At 49.4% G+C, this 22,118-nt stretch overlaps 1 protein-coding gene across 1 annotated transcript; it reads left to right on the top strand.

Moving 5' to 3' along the window:
- The first annotated feature begins 4,293 nt into the window (after positions 1-4,293).
- On the top strand, positions 4,294-5,979 carry LOC144173718 (uncharacterized). Its single transcript, XM_077702025.1, has one exon. It carries the CDS (start codon positions 4,611-4,613, stop codon positions 5,346-5,348), a length of 738 nt encoding a protein of 245 aa, XP_077558151.1. The 5' UTR covers positions 4,294-4,610; the 3' UTR covers positions 5,349-5,979.
- Positions 5,980-22,118: the final 16,139 nt, after the last annotated feature.

Here is a 22,118-nt window from a genome sequence, read left to right as displayed (position 1 = left end):
TCACGATATTCTGCTCTCTATTTTGGACCATGTCAATGTGGGAGCCGTCATCAGAGAAGGAGTGGCACTGGCGTACGAGAAGTGTACCACCGGATAATTATAAACAAGTCACTGGGAGCGCTCATTAACGTGTAACGTTCGGTACGCCAAGGCTGCCCAACAAGCCAATTGTTTTTTTTGCATATACACCATTTTCCATAAGCAGCCGGGAAAGGAGGAAAATACTCTCAAACCAGTTCTCTTGGCGGCCGACCAGCGTTGCCTGAGCGCGCTGGGCTGCTAACATCGCTCGGCGTGGTGTGCTCCGCTGCGTAGTTCAGGAGTATTTCGCACCGTGTGCTTAGTTTTTGCGGAACTTTCAACTGTTTTAGCCAATGCTGCGATGCCGTTCAAGGCGCAAACGTCGCTTGGTCAGCACTGCGCGGTGGTCGGTTATTGAACAACCAGAGAAAGCGAGAAACAGTCGCTGAAAGCACGCATGTGCACGACACTGCCTGGAGAAAATGCAGTGCGGTTGCGGCGTGTTTTTGCGGCATCGCTTCCCAACGCACACCGAGTTGAGATATCGGTGGATTCCCTTGATAAATCGCAACGACTTTGTACCAACGACCAACTCCAGGGTTTGTTGACGGCAAGCAGACGGAGCAAAATCCATTTATCACACGCAAAGCTGCGACAGGGAACGGAACCCCCTGAAATGTTAGAAGCAACTTTATCCTTTACAATACAGCATATATTGGTTGGTTGATTGATTCATTCATTCATTCATTATGGTGTTTAACGCCCCGACACTTCATGGGTGATGAGGCGCGCCGTAGTGGAGGGCTGCGGGTTAATTTTGACTCTTGGGGATCTTTCACGAGCGCCGATACAATACAACATTACAATAACTTCTGGTTCCTTGTAGTCAATTTAAAATACCATATATTGTTTGGTCATTACAGCCGAAACAATCCCCTTTTCATCTAATCGAACCTTTAAAATCACGGCGTTTTGTTTACTTTTTTTCAGGCCAACGCATTACACTGCCAAACGATAAGAAATGATAACTATCTCCATCGCACACTGGTGGTCGATAGCAGGATAAGTAGGCAGCCAAATGTGGAAACGCAGCTCGAGATACGCGTGAACGCTGCATTTGGAAAATAGCTCAACCTGTTCACAACGCGGTCAAAAGGAAAAGCTTCTAATCCTTTTGCGTTGCCACGGAATCTAAAGTATTACAATTACAAAACAGTTACTGCTGGTCGCGTAAAGCATTTGTGGTGCAAGCAGCGGTTTCACAAAGGTGGGCTCTGAGCGACAGGCCACATGCGCTGCGCAGAGTTAGGTCAATCATAATCACGATCATGATCAACCAATATTAACTCGCCCGAACGTCAACCCTTTTGCTTAACCTTCGAATAGTAATTTGACTGGTTGTGCGGTCGTGTTATTTTTCCGCCCAGGTAATTTCGTTTCGTCAGTAACCGTCATAAGTCTAGTTAAGAAAGATTATATTGCATTGCAATGTCACCAGCGTATAGCAATCGCCTCGTCGAAAGTCCATCGCGAGCACGGATCACCGTGACCCACATATGCTGTGCGCGCTCCGCATTCGACGTCCGCGCTCCCGTAAACACAACTAATCGGTGAACATAACAAGCACGGTGGCATTGAAAACACGTATTTACTCCCCGATATCGATTTCTATGTCAGTCGGTGCCATACCGGTACGTTTGCATCGCGGAACTGCGGAGCACCACCGGCACCACCACCACACTCCTACTGCTGCTCGCAACAGCCGGGGTCGGAATTTCCCGCTCCGACAGCAAATTAGGACCTAAAATCCGTCCGCAGATGATGAAAACAAAACAGAACACACATACACAAGCACTGCAACCGCTAACTTAACGCCAAACCACTACGGTTCACTCGGTAATGCACGGATACCGAGCAGACGCACGCAGAGAACGGCGCACTTAACAGCCCAGCGCGGAGGTTTCGGCGGTCGCTTCATAGACGGCGCTAGCGTCTGGTCAGAAAAAGCAAATGGCGGCGCCCAACTCTAGCAAGGAAAATGGTGTATACATTGAATTGTTGGGTTTAACTATTATAAAGAACGACCAGATTCGAGGTTTCCGTTCAGATACATGTGAAGTGAAACTTCTCGCCTACGCAGACGATGTTGTGGTGTTCTGCCACGACAAGAAAAGTGTCGTTCACGTAGTCGAAACCATGAAACGGTGTGGCGTTGTCACAGGAAGTCTGGTGAACTGGGGAAAGTCTGTGAGGTTCTGGCACGGTGACTAGCTAACAACCCCAGAGATTTGCGCCAACATCGATTGGGTCACTCATCCAGCCAAGTTCTTGGGCACTCCACTGGAGTATTATAGAGATAGTAAGCCATATTGGCATGCGCAAGCTGAAGAGCTGCGCGAGAATGCTGACAAATGCAGGGGCTCTGGTTTGTCTATGTTCGCAAGGGCAAACGCATGCAACGTTTTCCTTGCCAGCAAATTGTGATATGTGATGCAAGTCATACATTGTTCTCGAGTGAATGTGCGGAAACTTCATCGGGTGCTCGCGGTATTTGTGTGGGCCTCAAGTTGGGTAAGGTAGCCGAACATATCTTCTCAGGTGAGTCCAAGAGGGTGGGCTAGGGCTCACGCACTTGATCGTGCTGTAGCTTGTTAGTCGGTTTTAAAGCGACGCTTTCCACCTCTACAAGCCAAGGGTTCTGTCGCGACCATCGACGTCAACAGAAAACTCCTGTGAATAAATAAAACAAATTACTGGAACTGCCAGGAAATGAACCTGGACCGAATAGAGAAATGGAGAGAGAGCCCTTTTTCTTACCAATCGAGCTACCGGTGCACCCGGTGGCAGGGGGACAGACTTTGTACCCAGCGTGCACAGCTGCGGGTTTTCCCCCCGCGTTATCACTGAATGCCACGAGATAAGGTCACGCGTCATCTCGCGCCACTCTGCGCTTCGCCCACGGCACGTGTAGCGGCCCTGTGCGCACTAGTGGTTCGACCATTTCGTCCTCAAAGAGTTTGGACTCGTGTGCAACACTGATACCAAACAACCGACTACCATCCGTGGAACTTGCATTGACTTAACGTTCACGGAGAGTATAACTGCGGTGAAAAGGCAAAGTCTGAGTGTGTATGACACTGATCATAAGTCCGTTCTGAACGTCGTGCTGAAGTGGCGTGATAAAGAACGTGTTGCAGGCACTCGAGCGGGCCGTATACTCACCCATGGTAGGTGGTGTATAAAGCTTCGCTTCCCAACCACCTCCGCAGGGCGCATTTTCCAGCGATGTACGCGATCCTTCTTTGAGGACTGTAAGTCAATTGCGACGCGGACGAGCTTTAACCGATTGTGTTGTGACCAGTGGCCGCATGAGCGGCAGCCTCCACGGCTCTTTAAAGGAAGTAGTTGATGCGGTGAAGTTCCTGAGCGTGCGGGTTTCGAAGGAGTATTTGAGTGCTGTTGCACCGAGGAAATTATATAATGATGTATGTAGCGTTATCCTCCCTGCTCCTATGTACCGCGCTTTATATGCTGGAGGCCCTGGGCAAAATGTTCTTAAGCGTGCTGAGAAAATGCTAGTGTATACCACCACGGCTGAAATTTTGCTTTATTAAGCTTGAAACAAACATAGATATCATGGTTGGGTACCGTGGTTGCAATAAACTTGGCGTTGTGCTTGGTGCAGTTGCTGACTTTTCAGAACAGACAACAGTGGAAAGTTAGTCGATAAATACCGAACGTAAGGAGAAACGTGTCACGTTTTACTCTCTCTGGCTTGTGCACCAGCAGGTGCGAGCGCAGAGAACGCTTTCCCTGGCGCTGTGCCAGCAGTTTGGAGGCTAGCGTTACATGGTGGAACATTGCCGAGTACCCCCCCCCCCCCGTATCCCACGCTCCCGTCCCCGCGGGCGATAACCGCGGAGGGCGGCGTTACCTGGTGCAAGGTAAAACCCAGCGCCGCACCCAGCGAGCATGTCCGCAGCATCAGCAGCAACCCCGTGAAAACCGGGAGGATCACCAAAGAAAGTTTCACATGAAAATTCTCAAAGGTGGAAAAGCAAGAACAAAGTTTATTAGGCCTCTTGCACCCGCCGCGGTGGCTCAGGACTCTGCCTCCAGCTACTGCGCAGTGCGGACGCAGGATGGCGAGCGCCGTTGAAGGAGCGGCTTTGGTGGGCCTTTCGGCCCCGGTAACAGGTCAACCGGTATAGATAACGCGCAGGATTATCCAGTTATGCTGCCGCAACTGCCGTCCGGACCAACTGTGCTTCAACGATTTTTTTTTGCACGCCGATTTGAGAGCCAGGCCGTACAAGGTCGAAGGATTCCGCGACACTTTGGTTCGTCTGGAGCTGTTCCCCGAGGTTATCGCCTTGGGGGCGTACCAGCTGAACCATTTGTGGGCGGTTACTTTCACAGACCCCGAAGGGGCGAAGAAACTTGCTGCCGCCGGGGAACTCCAAGTCAAGGGCCGTCGTTGCCTCGTCATCGATCCCCGCCACCAGGACATCCGGTTAAAGCTCCACTGGGTGCTACACAACGTCCCCGACGACGCAGTGCGAAGCGCCCTGGGGCTTTACGGCAAGGTCATGGAAGTGACTCGGGACCGATGGTGTGTGTCAGGCTGCTCCGCGCAGCTCTCGACGACGCGCCTGGTCACAGTACAGTTGAAGTCGGGCGTCAGTGTGGACGACATCCCTTACCAGGTACGCGTCGCCGGCGAGCAGGCCCTGGTCGTGGTGCCCGGGCGTGCGCCTCTCTGTATACGCTATCACCGTAGTGGACACATTCGACGCGAGTGTAGGGTGCCCCGCTGTGCTCTTTGTCGCCGCTTCGGCCACGATGAGAGCGGATGCGTTCGCACCTACGGAAACGTCGCAGGACCAGGAGGGGTTGACAAGGCGTCCGAGTTCATCATGGATACAGAGGAGGCAGAGGAGGCTGCAAGGAGCAAGGAAGAAGTGCTGGCGAAGGAGGTGACGCCCTCTGAACCAGCTCGCGCCGTTCCGCCGGAGCGCAGCCCGCCTGCGAAGCCGGTGAAAGACCCTGAGACCGCCCAGGCACAAGATCCCATCGCGGAGGCGCATAACGCCAGCAAAAGTGCTGGTGAGCCGCATGCAGCCAACATGAGCGTTGACGTGCAAGGCGAAAACGGGACCCCAGGCGCAATTGCTGTGTCGGGGAAACGTGCAAGTGAAAGTGGTGGGGCTGAGGAAGGAGACGCCGCAGGGCCAAGCCCCGAGGAGCCTCCAGCGAAGGCCGTGCCGCAGTCGAGGCGCCCTGGAGCCAAGGCAAATATTCCACCCGACAAACCCAAGTGGAAGTGACCGGACTGTTGACACGGCGCTACAAGTGCGGGTTGTGTGGTGTGGGGAGGGGTGGAGGACGTTTTCGAAGGTGTGGTCACAGAGGACTGCTATGTGTGGCAGGACTCTCGAGCACGGAGACGTCGAGAACCCTCGTCGCGTCCCCGCCTTGCCAGAAATGGGTTCGTTTTGGTTTTCCTTTTGCTTGCTTTCATTGCTTTTTCTGTGTTTATTTATTGTGGATGATTTAGCACTCTCATGTTAATTTATTGATTGCCGACGGTGCAGTTATTACTATAAAATATGGCAGGCTTTGGAAGAGCGCTTCGTTTCGCCACACTAAATGTTCGAGGCCTTGGTGACAGGCCCAAACAGTACCAGCTGAAAAGGATTATGCTGGAAAAAGAAATAAATATCTTGGCTGTACAAGAAACAAAGATAGAAACTGATAACTGCACCGCCAGTATGATAAAGCCCTTTCAAAACCTGTTTAGTGTCTGTGTCAGCCACGCGGTTGGTACGTCGGGAGGGTGTTGTCTGTTCATTAGGAACAATATTGGTATTGAAATACAAAGAATTTTTTTCATGTGAAATGCGCAGGTTAGTTTTTTGCGATTTTGAATATGATGGTGGTGAATTCCGTGCCCTTTGTATCTACGCCCCAAACGTCGTGCAAGAAAGAGCGGCCTTTTTTGAAGGTTTCGCTCAATACTTAAGAGCGGAAAGATAAACTATTTTACTAGGGGATTTCAATTGTGTTTGCGAGGGAAGGGATAGAAATGAACCACGGCGGGGAGCGGATAAGAGTGCGCAAATTCTTTGTGAATTACTTGAAGAGTGTGAACTGTCCGATGTTGCACACTGCGCAGGAAATGAAAATGTGCTGGGGTTTACGCATTTTCAGGGAGCGAGCCACGTGTGATTAGGTAGGGGTTACGTTTCTTTCGATGTAGCTTCCACGTGCCAAAAATATTGCGTAGACGACGTTTCTTTCAGTGATCAGTATTTTGTTTCTTTTTCCATGGGAGAAAAGAGAGAAGGGTATAATAAATTTACGTGGGAGTTGTGGAAGTTAAACATAAAGCTGTTGGATGATGAGACTTTTGTGGAGTCCATAAAAAAAGCTTTTTGCAAACACACAAACGCAGAAGGTATAACTTGGGGAGAAAAGTGGGAATTGTTCAAGCAGGACTGTAAGGTTAACGCCATAGAGAGGGGGACTGTACTCAGAAGGAAAGAGAAGGAAACCGAAAGTAACCTGAAGCGTAATTTGAGGGAGATGCTCAGGCTGGAATGCGAAACACCTGGCGCCTTCCGGGATGACGTAAGGACAATAAAAAACAAGCTAGAAGCAATAGATAAGCAAAAATATAGGGGGGCGACCGTGCGAGCGCGAGCCGAACACTATCTGGCGGGCGAAGCGCCCACGAAACGAGCGTTAAGTGACGAGGCACGTTACGCTAAAGCCAACACGATCAATGAAATACTGGTAGGCGGAGAGCTTACCCGCGATAATAGGGTCATAGAAGATGCTTTCGTACAACATTACACTACACTCTTCAATCTTGATTGATTGATTGATTGTGGGGTTTAACGCGCCGACGCAACGCAGGCGATGAGGCGCGCCGTAGTGGAGGGCTCCGGATTAATTTTGACCCCCTGGGGATCTTTATCGTGCGCCGAAATCTCGTGCACACGGGCGTTTTTGCTTTTCGCCTCCATCAAAACAGCGGCCGCCGCGGCCGGGAATCGAACCCGCGACCTTGTGCTCAGCAGCGCAACGCCTTAGCCACTGAGCCACCGCGGCGGGTCACTCTTCAATCTTGCCGCGTCTAACATCGAAGATTTCAAACAAGACTTCCTTCGCTTCATGCCACGTCTGGATGACGATGTTAACAATACATTAGAGCAACCCATAACGTTAGGCGAAGTAGAGCGAGCCATAGCCAATTTAAAGGGAGGCAAGTCTCCTGGGCCGGACGGCTTGGGTGCCGTTTTTTACAAGAGGTTTTCAAACATCCTAACAACATTTTTGTATAGGGTGTTATGTGAAGCGTTCGAGGCGGGCGCTCTGCCGCTTTCTTTTTCGCGAACGCATACTGTCGTAATCCCAAAGTCAGACGGCAGGGCAAAACTTCAGCCTGTAACTGGCTACAGGCCAATCACCTTAGCCAATACAGACTACAAAGTACTGATGAAGATTATAGCGAATAGATTACAGGGAATACTAACCACACTGGTAGGGCTGCATCAGACATGCGGCATACGAGGTAGAAGCATACTGAACAATGTTCACGTCGCACGCAGTGTTTTACAGTGTTGTGATGTATTCTGTAGAAGAGTAGCAATGCTTCAGATTGATTACGAGAAGGCATTTGATAAAGTGTGTCACGAAATCTTGTTCTGTATTCTGGACTACGTTAATGTTGGCGATGTTGTGAAGGAGAGTGTACGTATGGCGTATCATGAATGCTTCACAAAATTGATTGTAAATAAGCATGTATCCAAAATTCCAGTTTTATCTTCTGTGAGACAGGGATGCCCTGCCTCTCCCTTGTTGTTTTGCATTTTTTTGGAAACTTTTCGTTTGCGCATAATCAATGATGATGGTTTGCGCGGGTTCTGTCTCCACTCGAATGAGGTCAGGGTATTAACATATGCGGATGACGTGGCTGTATTTTGTGAGGACAAGGAGAGCATCAGCATAGCAATAATGATAACAAAAGAATTTTGTCGCGTTACAAAGAGTTCTGTTAATTGGGCAAAGTGTGTGGGGTTTTTTCATGGGGAGTGGGCGGCAGCACCATCAGTTTTTGAAAATGTGTTATGGTCAGGCACACCAGTGCGTTATCTCGGAGTTCCCCTGGACAGCTATCAGGATAGCCGCGATTACTGGAAATCCGAAGCGGTGAGGCTGCACGAAAAGGCAACCAAGTGGGGAGGTCGAGCTTTGTCTGTTTTCGCACGTGCCATAGTTTGCAACCTTCATCTTTTAGCAAAGCTGTGGTATGTGATGCAAGTCATTCATTGTTCGAGAGTTCAAGTTCAGAAAATACATCGTGTGTTTGCCGTGTTCATTTGGTCTTCAGTTTGGGAGCATTTAAGCCGAACCAATCTTTTCCGGAGAGTTAAGGAGGGCGGGGTTGGGTTGTGTCACGTTTACATTGGCCAGCTTGTTAATCGGTTTTTGTTCTTACGGGATACGAATGACCCTTTTCTGCGGACATTTTTACAAAGTGTGCTGTCAAGAGGCTTGCCAACATATATTGTCTCGTCCGCAGACGAAAGCTGCAGCAGCCCTAAAGGCTATATGAAGGATGTTGTAGACCCTTTCAGGTTTCTAGCAGTACGGTTTTCACTGGAGTACTTAGCAGCTGTGTCAAGAAAGGCTCTTACTGAAGACTTAAAATATGTGTTGTTACCTGTGCCACTTTACCGATCAGTGTATAGATCTGTTCCTGGCCAGGACGTGTTATCTCGGGTTAAAAAGATGGCCGTCCCAGCATCCATGAAAACTTTTTTCTTTAAACTACACACCGGTACACTTCGCGTTAAGACGTGGATGCGGGAGAAAGGCTTATTTGTCGCTGGTCCTACATCGTGCACTTTATGCAACAAACGAGAAACCGTTGAGCACGTTTTCGCGGAGTGCTGGGACGCCATAACGACCTTAAAGATATACGTGCCCGTATACCCCCAAGGCATACGATTTCTTTGCGCACCTAGTGACAACAGTGTGCCGTATGACCTCATCATGGCTCTAGGATTGCATGCCATTTGGAGGTCGAGGATGGAGGTGCGCCACGCTGACCCGCACGCCCTCACTGTGAGCAAATACTTTGCACAGAGTATGAGTTTGCTCTATGAAGTGCAGAAGTTGCAGACGCCCCATATGGAATGGCTACCTGTACTAGAAGAACTGGGTACGTTTGATGTTTATTTTAAGTTTTTCCGTCAGCCGAAGTTCGGCCGATGGTTTTTAATCTATCCGTGACGTGTATTGTGTGTGAAAAAAGGTAAACAAAAAAAAGCCGCGGTGCCTAAGAGGGCTAAGGCATTGCGCTGCTGAGCACGAAGTCGCGGGTTTGATTCCCGGCCGCGGCTGCCGCTTTTCTGATGGAGGTGAAAAGAAATACGCCCGTGTGTACGAGATTTCGGTGAACGTTAAAGATCTCCAGGTGGTCAAAATTAATCCGGAGCCCTCCACTACGGCGCGCCTCATCGCCTGCATTGCGTCGGCGCGTTAAATCCTACAATCAATCAATTAGGCCTCTTGCAGCTATAGCATGACGTCAATTTATTTTGCGCGCTCAAGAGCCGAGGCTGTCGATTTCGGCTCCTAGCCTACCCCTTTTCAGACTTTTTCTATCGCTACAAAGTTGACTTCCACTACCCTCTAAATTTTTTCACGCTTAGCATGCTTGAGTGTCAACGATTTTTTTGCGCACTTGTTCCAAGCACGATGTGCTTTCACGCTGAAAAATCACGTTTCTTAAGCATGAATTGCGGGAGGCGTAACGCTTGCGGAGCGTGAGTACAAGATATTGTTTACACGCTTATTTTAGGCGCGGTGAATTATTACGCTAAGCGCTCACGCTTGTCATCCGTGACTTGCGACCTTCTTAACGCTTAGTGAAGGCGAAAAAGAGCATTGCCCTTACCCGATGCGGCATTCTCGAGCTGTGTATAAGACGCCCACCTGACCGTCAGAAATCGATTAGAAAGAAACCTTAAAAAAGACAATAGTTTCTGTGCCGTAATTATGGTAGCTTGGGGCACCCACCAAGCCCATCAATATGACAAAAGAAGCATTATCTTATTTCAGCTTTCTTTTTAAATGATTTATGGCAGTCCGAGAGGCGTCTTATACACAGCTCGAGAATGCCGCATCAGGTAAGTAAAAATCCTCTTTTTCACCTTTACGAAGCATTAGGGAAGTCGCCAGTCACGGATCGAGAAGCCTCACGTTCGATTGCGGCGTTCATTTTTCGTTATACACGGCCCCAAAACTTAGTAGTGTTAGCAGAATAACGGGGTTTAGGATTGCTGCTAAATTTGGGTTGTGATACACCCAAGCGCTGTTGAAAGCAGTGCAAAAGACACGTTCATAAAGCATCTCGAACAAGTGCACATAGCGAATCCAATACAATTAAGCCTGTGATGGGCATTCTTTCAGCGACACTGGCTTAATTCAAAAACTTTAAATCTCTTCACTCTGAGACTTTCGCTCTTGCCCTTTTACTTAATTTCGTTGGTCCCTCTCTCAGCTTGCATCTCTTTTCTGCCCTCCTCTCTCTTGGGCCTTTCTTCCTTTTCCCCCTCCCCTAACAGAGTAGCATGAAGGCGATTTTGTACGCCGGCTAAACACTCTGTTTTCTAATAAAGAGCTTCTCTCTCTCTCTCTTCAGCGCCTATACCCATACGTTCGTGAAGAAAATTTAGTGCGGTCGTCTGGTTAAGATTGCTGCGGAGGTTGAGATTTTTAATCAAAGTTGAGGAAGAACACACAACAAGAAATTTAAACAAATTTCAAATTTGAGTGAAACTTTTTATTCCCAATAACTTACAACAATGCTGCCAAACAGAGAAATCCGAGAAAGAAAGACAGGAGCTATAAAACAGGCTCCAGATGGAATCTTGATGCCGCTTTAGAGCAGCACATGAACATTGGTATTCACTTAACTCAGACGAAGTGTAGTTTCATCAACGGATTGCGTAGGATTTTTAGCGGCCATGGAATTTCGTGGATGCCATCCCGTGTGACCACTACCCGAACGAATCCTAGCAACTGCCGGAACGCAGTTGGATACGTAACGTCCTGTATGTAGTACACAAACATACACAGCACCAAGGCTTTTTCCAGTGGCGTGTCCAGTTGCAACTTCACAATTTCTCCGGGTTGTGCCGCATACCAGCGGCTTTAAGTCGCCTCATGCAGCCCACCGGCAAACGGCGTCCACGGGTGAAACCTGGCAAAGATAAAAAGCGGTTTCAATATAATACTTACAGATTGATGCGTTTGCACTCTCATAGAACACGCAAACTTCTGCCGCGATGTGCAGCATAAACGTGCACATAATATTGTGGCCTTGTAGCGGCGGTTCTGTAAAATAGCGCACGCTTTTCAACGCTTCGTAATGTGCTCGTCGACCGTGTGAATCTGCGGTGTCCAATATTTTTCGTCGTTTTCGAAGTGCGCTGCGGAGGACGGAGCGAGCATGCGGCTCCTTCACCGGCAGTGCTGCGCGTCTTCGCCCGAGAACGGCCACCGACGCGAACCGCGAGCGCGCCAACGAGCCAAACACGCCGACCGCAAGACAGGCGGAAGCCGGACGGCGAACGAGAGAAACGACTCACAGCCACGACAACGAGAAACGAACTCCTTCCTTCCGTCTTCTCATATTTCCCGGTCGACCGCATGACCCCTGTCAAACAGAAGCTACATGGAGAACGAGGCTTGACACAAACGCGAAGTTCCGGGGTCAATAGGAAGAGCGATACAATACACTCAAACGTCGCTATTAGGAAACTACTTCTACAATATATAATGATCAAGGACATTAGGAAATAATTTGCTTACCTGGATATTCCAAGCAGCCGAGCATGACAACTGTCTGCCAACTGTAAGAACGCCATCCGGCAGGAAAAGGGGAGTTCGCAGTGAACGGCGCCGCGCCGAGCCAGAATTCCCGGCAGTCGAAACTCGGGGTTCTCGCACCTACCGCGCGGCACCCTACGCCGCCCAATCGAGATCAACATACTCATCAGGTTCTTCTTTCTTGGCCGCTTTTTACCACAAGAAAGCGAACGCTCCGCATAGCAAAAAGACACGACGCATGCACAAAGCGCCTGCTTCACCCGATGCCCCCAACGGCTCTAACTCCGTTTTCCCGCCAAAATCGCTGCAACGAGCGCCACCTTTCAATCTCTTCGCATGACAAAGTAAAGAAAACAAGCGCCAGTCGCAGCAACATGCAGCAGCGCTCCCAACGGCTTTACTGTAGATGTATATATCAGGGTATGTATATGCGTGATTAGGAAAGGCACGATCGCTGCCGCGACATTTTTCTTAGCGTGATTTTTACGGTTTACACGCATGCAATTTTGCATCATGCGTAAAAGGAAGCGAATGTGGGTCTTCCCGACCCGCATCACGCTTATATGGAAGAAAACTACGCGTATTTTGAATCACCTGGGGCTCAAAACGGAGTTTACTGCTCCAAGGAGCATGTTTCACGCTTAAAATTTAGAGTGTAGGGCCGAGTAGTGGTGTACTATTTAGTTTGCAGCCGTTTCTTCGTCATATGCTCTGGCAGAGGCACATAGTCGTGCTCTATGTGCCTAACGACGGGTTTCCACGTGCACGCGCGGTCATCGGGGTTGGGGCCGCTGTGAAATCGCCTTCTTTGGGCTGTGTTACATTCAGAACGAGGAGACCTGTGGCCGGCGGAGAGCGCCCTGTGGAGGAAGATAAACCCCAGAGCGGCTCGCGTGCACCCTAGGGGCCCCACCGAAAGGATTGGCTTGTCGTGAGCGGCCTCTCTGTAACGCAGTTAGAGGCCCCAGCAGTGTCGACCCCCGGCGAAAGAGTTCATTACGGGTCCCGCGCACTCCTGATCTGGTCCCTCGTTTTCTTCGCAATTCAAAAGATGCTCGCGGGCCTGTTCACTTCCCGAGAGCTGGATTGTTGGGGTTACACTGGAAGGAACCGCAGCCCCAAAAGCCCCGAAGCTCGACCCCGATGCACGTTGGTTGGGTGGAGGTGGGCCACCAGTCCGAACGAGCGGTTTGCCGCGGGCAGGGCTTCAAGAGGGTGTGATACGAATAGAGACGAACACACGTTTCAATGCGGGAGCACGATGAGAACAGTCCTCGGAGCTTTCTAACCTGAACACGACCACTGACCACAGTACTTCTTGGCATTGAACATGGTATATCACATCGAGCAGTCATTCATTGCTTAGTCGTTACCTGGGTGGGTTATTTAAGGGGTTGCCCATATGCACGCGATGGGGATTCGACGGCTGGTGAGCTAACCTAGAGGCTGGATGCTTGATTTCGGTCGTCCGGTATAACCAGTGATAGTGACACATATATATATATATATATATATATATATACATATCAAGGTTGCAGTCGTCATTGCCAGTGCTATTCGGCTTTTTTTCGAAATATATAATAGGGCCGAATGACGTGTGCTTGTCACGTTTCTTTGATTCATTGATAAATAAGCGAAAATATAAGTCGAGAAAAAATCCGCCGTTTTTCCGGGAGCGGGACTCGAACCCACATCTCCGCATAACCGGTGCGGTGCGTTAACCAATTACGCTATCCCCACAGCGGCCTCTCTCTCGACTTTTAAAGCGGGGGTTTATATTTACAAGAGCTCTGAGGCCGGTCAACTAGCGCCGCCCCTCGACTACCGCGGGAGACGTAGAACGTCTTCTTTCCCAGCGGCCGCCACGTAGAACGTGGTCGGAGGTCGGGGTTAGCAATTGGCATATCCGAACTGCTGGAGCCAGTGCCTCGTAATGCATGTAGCAGAACAGAGAGATACGGGACGAGGGACTCGGTAAAGATACATATCAAGGTTGCAGTCGTCATTGCCAGTGCTATTCGGCTTTTTTTCGAAATATATAATAGGGCCGAATGACGTGTGCTTGTCACGTTTCTTTGATTCATTGATAAATAAGCGAAAATATAAGTCGAGAAAAAATCCGCCGTTTTTCCGGGAGCGGGACTCGAACCCACATCTCCGCATAACCGGTGCGGTGCGTTAACCAATTACGCTATCCCCACAGCGGCCTCTCTCTCGACTTTTAAAGCGGGGGTTTATATTTACAAGAGCTCTGAGGCCGGTCAACTAGCGCCGCCCCTCGACTACCGCGGGAGACGTAGAACGTCTTCTTTCCCAGCGGCCGCCACGTAGAACGTGGTCGGAGGTCGGGGTTAGCAATTGGCATATCCGAACTGCTGGAGCCAGTGCCTCGTAATGCATGTAGCAGAACAGAGAGATACGGGACGAGGGACTCGGTAAAGATACATATCAAGGTTGCAGTCGTCATTGCCAGTGCTATTCGGCTTTTTTTCGAAATATATAATAGGGCCGAATGACGTGTGCTTGTCACGTTTCTTTGATTCATTGATAAATAAGCGAAAATATAAGTCGAGAAAAAATCCGCCGTTTTTCCGGGAGCGGGACTCGAACCCACATCTCCGCATAACCGGTGCGGTGCGTTAACCAATTACGCTATCCCCACAGCGGCCTCTCTCTCGACTTTTAAAGCGGGGGTTTATATTTACAAGAGCTCTGAGGCCGGTCAACTAGCGCCGCCCCTCGACTACCGCGGGAGACGTAGAACGTCTTCTTTCCCAGCGGCCGCCACGTAGAACGTGGTCGGAGGTCGGGGTTAGCAATTGGCATATCCGAACTGCTGGAGCCAGTGCCTCGTAATGCATGTAGCAGAACAGAGAGATACGGGACGAGGGACTCGGTAAAGATACATATCAAGGTTGCAGTCGTCATTGCCAGTGCTATTCGGCTTTTTTTCGAAATATATAATAGGGCCGAATGACGTGTGCTTGTCACGTTTCTTTGATTCATTGATAAATAAGCGAAAATATAAGTCGAGAAAAAATCCGCCGTTTTTCCGGGAGCGGGACTCGAACCCACATCTCCGCATAACCGGTGCGGTGCGTTAACCAATTACGCTATCCCCACAGCGGCCTCTCTCTCGACTTTTAAAGCGGGGGTTTATATTTACAAGAGCTCTGAGGCCGGTCAACTAGCGCCGCCCCTCGACTACCGCGGGAGACGTAGAACGTCTTCTTTCCCAGCGGCCGCCACGTAGAACGTGGTCGGAGGTCGGGGTTAGCAATTGGCATATCCGAACTGCTGGAGCCAGTGCCTCGTAATGCATGTAGCAGAACAGAGAGATACGGGACGAGGGACTCGGTAAAGATACATATCAAGGTTGCAGTCGTCATTGCCAGTGCTATTCGGCTTTTTTTCGAAATATATAATAGGGCCGAATGACGTGTGCTTGTCACGTTTCTTTGATTCATTGATAAATAAGCGAAAATATAAGTCGAGAAAAAATCCGCCGTTTTTCCGGGAGCGGGACTCGAACCCACATCTCCGCATAACCGGTGCGGTGCGTTAACCAATTACGCTATCCCCACAGCGGCCTCTCTCTCGACTTTTAAAGCGGGGGTTTATATTTACAAGAGCTCTGAGGCCGGTCAACTAGCGCCGCCCCTCGACTACCGCGGGAGACGTAGAACGTCTTCTTTCCCAGCGGCCGCCACGTAGAACGTGGTCGGAGGTCGGGGTTAGCAATTGGCATATCCGAACTGCTGGAGCCAGTGCCTCGTAATGCATGTAGCAGAACAGAGAGATACGGGACGAGGGACTCGGTAAAGATACATATCAAGGTTGCAGTCGTCATTGCCAGTGCTATTCGGCTTTTTTTCGAAATATATAATAGGGCCGAATGACGTGTGCTTGTCACGTTTCTTTGATTCATTGATAAATAAGCGAAAATATAAGTCGAGAAAAAATCCGCCGTTTTTCCGGGAGCGGGACTCGAACCCACATCTCCGCATAACCGGTGCGGTGCGTTAACCAATTACGCTATCCCCACAGCGGCCTCTCTCTCGACTTTTAAAGCGGGGGTTTATATTTACAAGAGCTCTGAGGCCGGTCAACTAGCGCCGCCCCTCGACTACCGCGGGAGACGTAGAACGTCTTCTTTCCCAGCGGCCGCCACGTAGAACGTGGTCGGAGGTCGGGGTTAGCAATTGGCATATCCGAACTGCTGGAGCCAGTGCCTCGTAATGCATGTAGCAGAACAGAGAGATACGGGACGAGGGACTCGGTAAAGATACATATCAAGGTTGCAGTCGTCATTGCCAGTGCTATTCGGCTTTTTTTCGAAATATATAATAGGGCCGAATGACGTGTGCTTGTCACGTTTCTTTGATTCATTGATAAATAAGCGAAAATATAAGTCGAGAAAAAATCCGCCGTTTTTCCGGGAGCGGGACTCGAACCCACATCTCCGCATAACCGGTGCGGTGCGTTAACCAATTACGCTATCCCCACAGCGGCCTCTCTCTCGACTTTTAAAGCGGGGGTTTATATTTACAAGAGCTCTGAGGCCGGTCAACTAGCGCCGCCCCTCGACTACCGCGGGAGACGTAGAACGTCTTCTTTCCCAGCGGCCGCCACGTAGAACGTGGTCGGAGGTCGGGGTTAGCAATTGGCATATCCGAACTGCTGGAGCCAGTGCCTCGTAATGCATGTAGCAGAACAGAGAGATACGGGACGAGGGACTCGGTAAAGATACATATCAAGGTTGCAGTCGTCATTGCCAGTGCTATTCGGCTTTTTTTCGAAATATATAATAGGGCCGAATGACGTGTGCTTGTCACGTTTCTTTGATTCATTGATAAATAAGCGAAAATATAAGTCGAGAAAAAATCCGCCGTTTTTCCGGGAGCGGGACTCGAACCCACATCTCCGCATAACCGGTGCGGTGCGTTAACCAATTACGCTATCCCCACAGCGGCCTCTCTCTCGACTTTTAAAGCGGGGGTTTATATTTACAAGAGCTCTGAGGCCGGTCAACTAGCGCCGCCCCTCGACTACCGCGGGAGACGTAGAACGTCTTCTTTCCCAGCGGCCGCCACGTAGAACGTGGTCGGAGGTCGGGGTTAGCAATTGGCATATCCGAACTGCTGGAGCCAGTGCCTCGTAATGCATGTAGCAGAACAGAGAGATACGGGACGAGGGACTCGGTAAAGATACATATCAAGGTTGCAGTCGTCATTGCCAGTGCTATTCGGCTTTTTTTCGAAATATATAATAGGGCCGAATGACGTGTGCTTGTCACGTTTCTTTGATTCATTGATAAATAAGCGAAAATATAAGTCGAGAAAAAATCCGCCGTTTTTCCGGGAGCGGGACTCGAACCCACATCTCCGCATAACCGGTGCGGTGCGTTAACCAATTACGCTATCCCCACAGCGGCCTCTCTCTCGACTTTTAAAGCGGGGGTTTATATTTACAAGAGCTCTGAGGCCGGTCAACTAGCGCCGCCCCTCGACTACCGCGGGAGACGTAGAACGTCTTCTTTCCCAGCGGCCGCCACGTAGAACGTGGTCGGAGGTCGGGGTTAGCAATTGGCATATCCGAACTGCTGGAGCCAGTGCCTCGTAATGCATGTAGCAGAACAGAGAGATACGGGACGAGGGACTCGGTAAAGATACATATCAAGGTTGCAGTCGTCATTGCCAGTGCTATTCGGCTTTTTTTCGAAATATATAATAGGGCCGAATGACGTGTGCTTGTCACGTTTCTTTGATTCATTGATAAATAAGCGAAAATATAAGTCGAGAAAAAATCCGCCGTTTTTCCGGGAGCGGGACTCGAACCCACATCTCCGCATAACCGGTGCGGTGCGTTAACCAATTACGCTATCCCCACAGCGGCCTCTCTCTCGACTTTTAAAGCGGGGGTTTATATTTACAAGAGCTCTGAGGCCGGTCAACTAGCGCCGCCCCTCGACTACCGCGGGAGACGTAGAACGTCTTCTTTCCCAGCGGCCGCCACGTAGAACGTGGTCGGAGGTCGGGGTTAGCAATTGGCATATCCGAACTGCTGGAGCCAGTGCCTCGTAATGCATGTAGCAGAACAGAGAGATACGGGACGAGGGACTCGGTAAAGATACATATCAAGGTTGCAGTCGTCATTGCCAGTGCTATTCGGCTTTTTTTCGAAATATATAATAGGGCCGAATGACGTGTGCTTGTCACGTTTCTTTGATTCATTGATAAATAAGCGAAAATATAAGTCGAGAAAAAATCCGCCGTTTTTCCGGGAGCGGGACTCGAACCCACATCTCCGCATAACCGGTGCGGTGCGTTAACCAATTACGCTATCCCCACAGCGGCCTCTCTCTCGACTTTTAAAGCGGGGGTTTATATTTACAAGAGCTCTGAGGCCGGTCAACTAGCGCCGCCCCTCGACTACCGCGGGAGACGTAGAACGTCTTCTTTCCCAGCGGCCGCCACGTAGAACGTGGTCGGAGGTCGGGGTTAGCAATTGGCATATCCGAACTGCTGGAGCCAGTGCCTCGTAATGCATGTAGCAGAACAGAGAGATACGGGACGAGGGACTCGGTAAAGATACATATCAAGGTTGCAGTCGTCATTGCCAGTGCTATTCGGCTTTTTTTCGAAATATATAATAGGGCCGAATGACGTGTGCTTGTCACGTTTCTTTGATTCATTGATAAATAAGCGAAAATATAAGTCGAGAAAAAATCCGCCGTTTTTCCGGGAGCGGGACTCGAACCCACATCTCCGCATAACCGGTGCGGTGCGTTAACCAATTACGCTATCCCCACAGCGGCCTCTCTCTCGACTTTTAAAGCGGGGGTTTATATTTACAAGAGCTCTGAGGCCGGTCAACTAGCGCCGCCCCTCGACTACCGCGGGAGACGTAGAACGTCTTCTTTCCCAGCGGCCGCCACGTAGAACGTGGTCGGAGGTCGGGGTTAGCAATTGGCATATCCGAACTGCTGGAGCCAGTGCCTCGTAATGCATGTAGCAGAACAGAGAGATACGGGACGAGGGACTCGGTAAAGATACATATCAAGGTTGCAGTCGTCATTGCCAGTGCTATTCGGCTTTTTTTCGAAATATATAATAGGGCCGAATGACGTGTGCTTGTCACGTTTCTTTGATTCATTGATAAATAAGCGAAAATATAAGTCGAGAAAAAATCCGCCGTTTTTCCGGGAGCGGGATATATATATATATATATATATATATATATATATATATATATATATATATATATATATATATATATATATATATATATATATATATATATATATATATATATATATATATATATATATATATATATATATAGTAAAAAATGGGTATAGCTTCTAACAAAACTGTTTATTGGTCGACGTTCCGATCGGATGCTGTCTTGAGAAAGATCGGCATCCGATCGAAACGTCGACCAATAAACAGTTTTGTTAGAAACTATACCCATTTTTTACTATTTGCTACGGCAACCCAAGACAGCCCTTCTCCAAAGTATATATATATATATATATATATATATATATATAGAGAGAGAGAGAGAGAGAGAGAGAGAAAGATAAAACTCACAAAGCGCGCAGAATTAGTATAAGTAAAGAGTCGGATACACAGCAAGAACAAAACAAACAAGGTTTACTTACGTAGCGGCAACGGGACTTGCCTTCATCAGAGTACAGTTACATGATTTTGCTACCGCAAACATTTGGAACACATTTCTTATATAGCTTTGCAGAAAACTGTGAGAAGGAGCGGACGACGTTTGGGAAATGGAGAGTATGCATACAGTCGGGCTACGCCTATGTTACAACAACAACAAGCCAAAAAAAAAGAAAAAAAAAAAAGGGGGGGGGGGCGAGCGAGAGAGAGAAAGGGGTCGTGTTAACAAAGCAGCGTTCAAGGTTGCACAATGACGGGTCAACGTATGCCGCGTGGGCTGCAAGTTCAGACAATGGGGGAAACTGGACAACCGCGGTTTCAAAAGAAAGGAAAGAGTATACAGTAAGGTATTCAGTGGCTGGGGAGACTGGTTGGGGCGGAAGCGAAGATGGGTGAAGATGAAGAGAATAGAAGGCATTCACTGCCGAGATTGCAAAGGCACCACCGGAAAGTGCATTCCCATGTTCGAAAAATGCGAAGTCATTCAGCGCCATAGTGACCAGATGACAAGGGAGATAGTGGAGGCAGCGAAAATTGCTTGGTTGGGGGAAAATTGCGTCAGCGTACCTTCGGTTGCTCTGTCAGCCAAGGAACTTGATTTTTTACAAGGGGGAAGGAACGCTACATAGAAAGTAATCTAGGGGCGCAACACGTGTGTCATGGCTTGAGAGGGTTTTTATCATTTCAAGTGCGTGTGTACTAATGGGAATTTTTAGTGCGTGTGTGGCGCGTCATAGCACCGCTGTGATGTATTGCTTGTTTTGTTGTGTGCATTTATGGCACGTGTGTGTAGGTGTGTTGGGTATAAATATGTGTTTTTTTCAATAAAAGATCAGTTGGAAGTCAGCGCTCGTCCTGTGTACCTCAGCTATAGTCCGTGTTTTTGTTGCGCTGTTTAGTAATGATGGATAACCAACTCGCCCAATACTGCACTTTGCTTTCTTATGTGACTTCTTAGGCCCGGTAAAGCTGTGTACCCACGACTTTTGGTCCCAGACGTCTTATCATAAACCTCGGGAAAACAATAAAGAGGAGTAGCAACAACTAAATTAAATTGAAATGGACTCGAAGGTTGTCAACCATAACGTGAGGGGGCCCCCCACTCCTCCGCACCTGTCACGAGTTAGTCAGCTTCGGTGTGAAGGTGAGGTTGAAGATTCTACCTTCAACTTTCAATGCGGGCAGCGAGTACACTCAAGATATATATATATTTTTTTCATATGATCGAGCGGGGCCCCTGACAGCTGGGGGCCCGGGGCTGCAGCCCCCGTAGCCCCCACCTGAATCCGGCCCTGCCGAGACGCCACCATTTTTTCCCCGTCGTCACCGCCATCTTTCTCGGAGGTTTCGTCCAGCGCCGGCGCCGCTTCATGTCGTGATTCGCCACATTTCTGTCAAGGATGGCGTTTCTCAAGCTGGGGCGCCGTTATACAGGTGACATTGTCTAAAGGCAGCCGCGTTACGACGTGACTCCGGCAAGTGAAGCACTGTTGGGAAAGCCGCCACGTTGACCCAGGCAGCCGGACCACCGCTCGGCGCCTGTTTATTGCGCCCCGCGTGCTGAGGCTCGGTCCGCACTCACGTCAGCAAGTTTTTTGTTCACTGTAAAACGTATCATCCGGTCGTAGCTGGATACAATTTTTTTTGAAATTTGGCACGTACTTAGCGGGAAATCGTGTTATCCAGGAACGTCGTAACCGGGAAAAACACCGTAACTCTGGGGGGCATTTTTAGTGTTCACAATTGAGAGCGTAGTAACTGGAAAATCGTATGAGCCGGGGACGTATCAAAGGGGTTCTACTGCATTAGTATATATTGTCATGTATGAAATGAAAAGAATCTATTCACCAACTAGCCCAGCAAGAAGTTCTCTCCATACCTATACTTGCTCTACTGCGGTATATGCAACGTTTCGGTGTCGGAGGTTGTATCGTTGTGCGTTGTTTGCTTGTTGGTGTCGGATTAGCTGGCATGCAATTTGGCGCGTCGCCTCTGCTCACAGGGCGATTATTCAGCGTCCGTAGGAGTGACGGTACACTCTTCAGGCGGAAGCATCGAATCAAACATTGTCAGCAGTTCGCGGCCAAGAACTAAGAGGAATGGCGAAAAGCGTGTAGTTTCTTGCGCCGCCGAGTTAAAAGCGAACGTCACGTATGGTAGTATGCAGTCCCAGTTCCGATGGTCGACATCAATATACTGTCGGTCATAAAATAAATCGGATTAAGGTAGCGGTGCGCGATAACTATCGTTGCGACGCCTCCCGGTGGAGCGCCTGCGGTCGAGATAGCTGAGTGCGCATGCGCGTTATAGTCTCTTCAACGCATGTCAGTTTTGTAGATTTCGCCCACGGCGCTTCGTGGCTCTCGAATGTGGCACCCGGCGGCGCCTTGTGCGTTGCCCCAAGAAATCGGCACGATTCGTGGCGGCGGTAGCGGAAAGCGTGTACAGGAGCTTATCTCGCACAACGGTGCCGTTCATCCGAAGGTGCTGTCTGGCGCTCTTTTAGATGCAAAG

Source organism: Haemaphysalis longicornis, unplaced genomic scaffold (assembly GCF_048455015.1).
Source record: "Haemaphysalis longicornis isolate Haplotype H1 unplaced genomic scaffold, Haemaphysalis longicornis Haplotype H1 scaffold_1, whole genome shotgun sequence".
NCBI classification, from domain to species: Eukaryota; Metazoa; Arthropoda; class Arachnida; order Ixodida; family Ixodidae; genus Haemaphysalis; species Haemaphysalis longicornis.
Note: the sequence above shows the minus strand (reverse complement) of the source record. Positions and strands in the feature narration are given on the sequence as shown.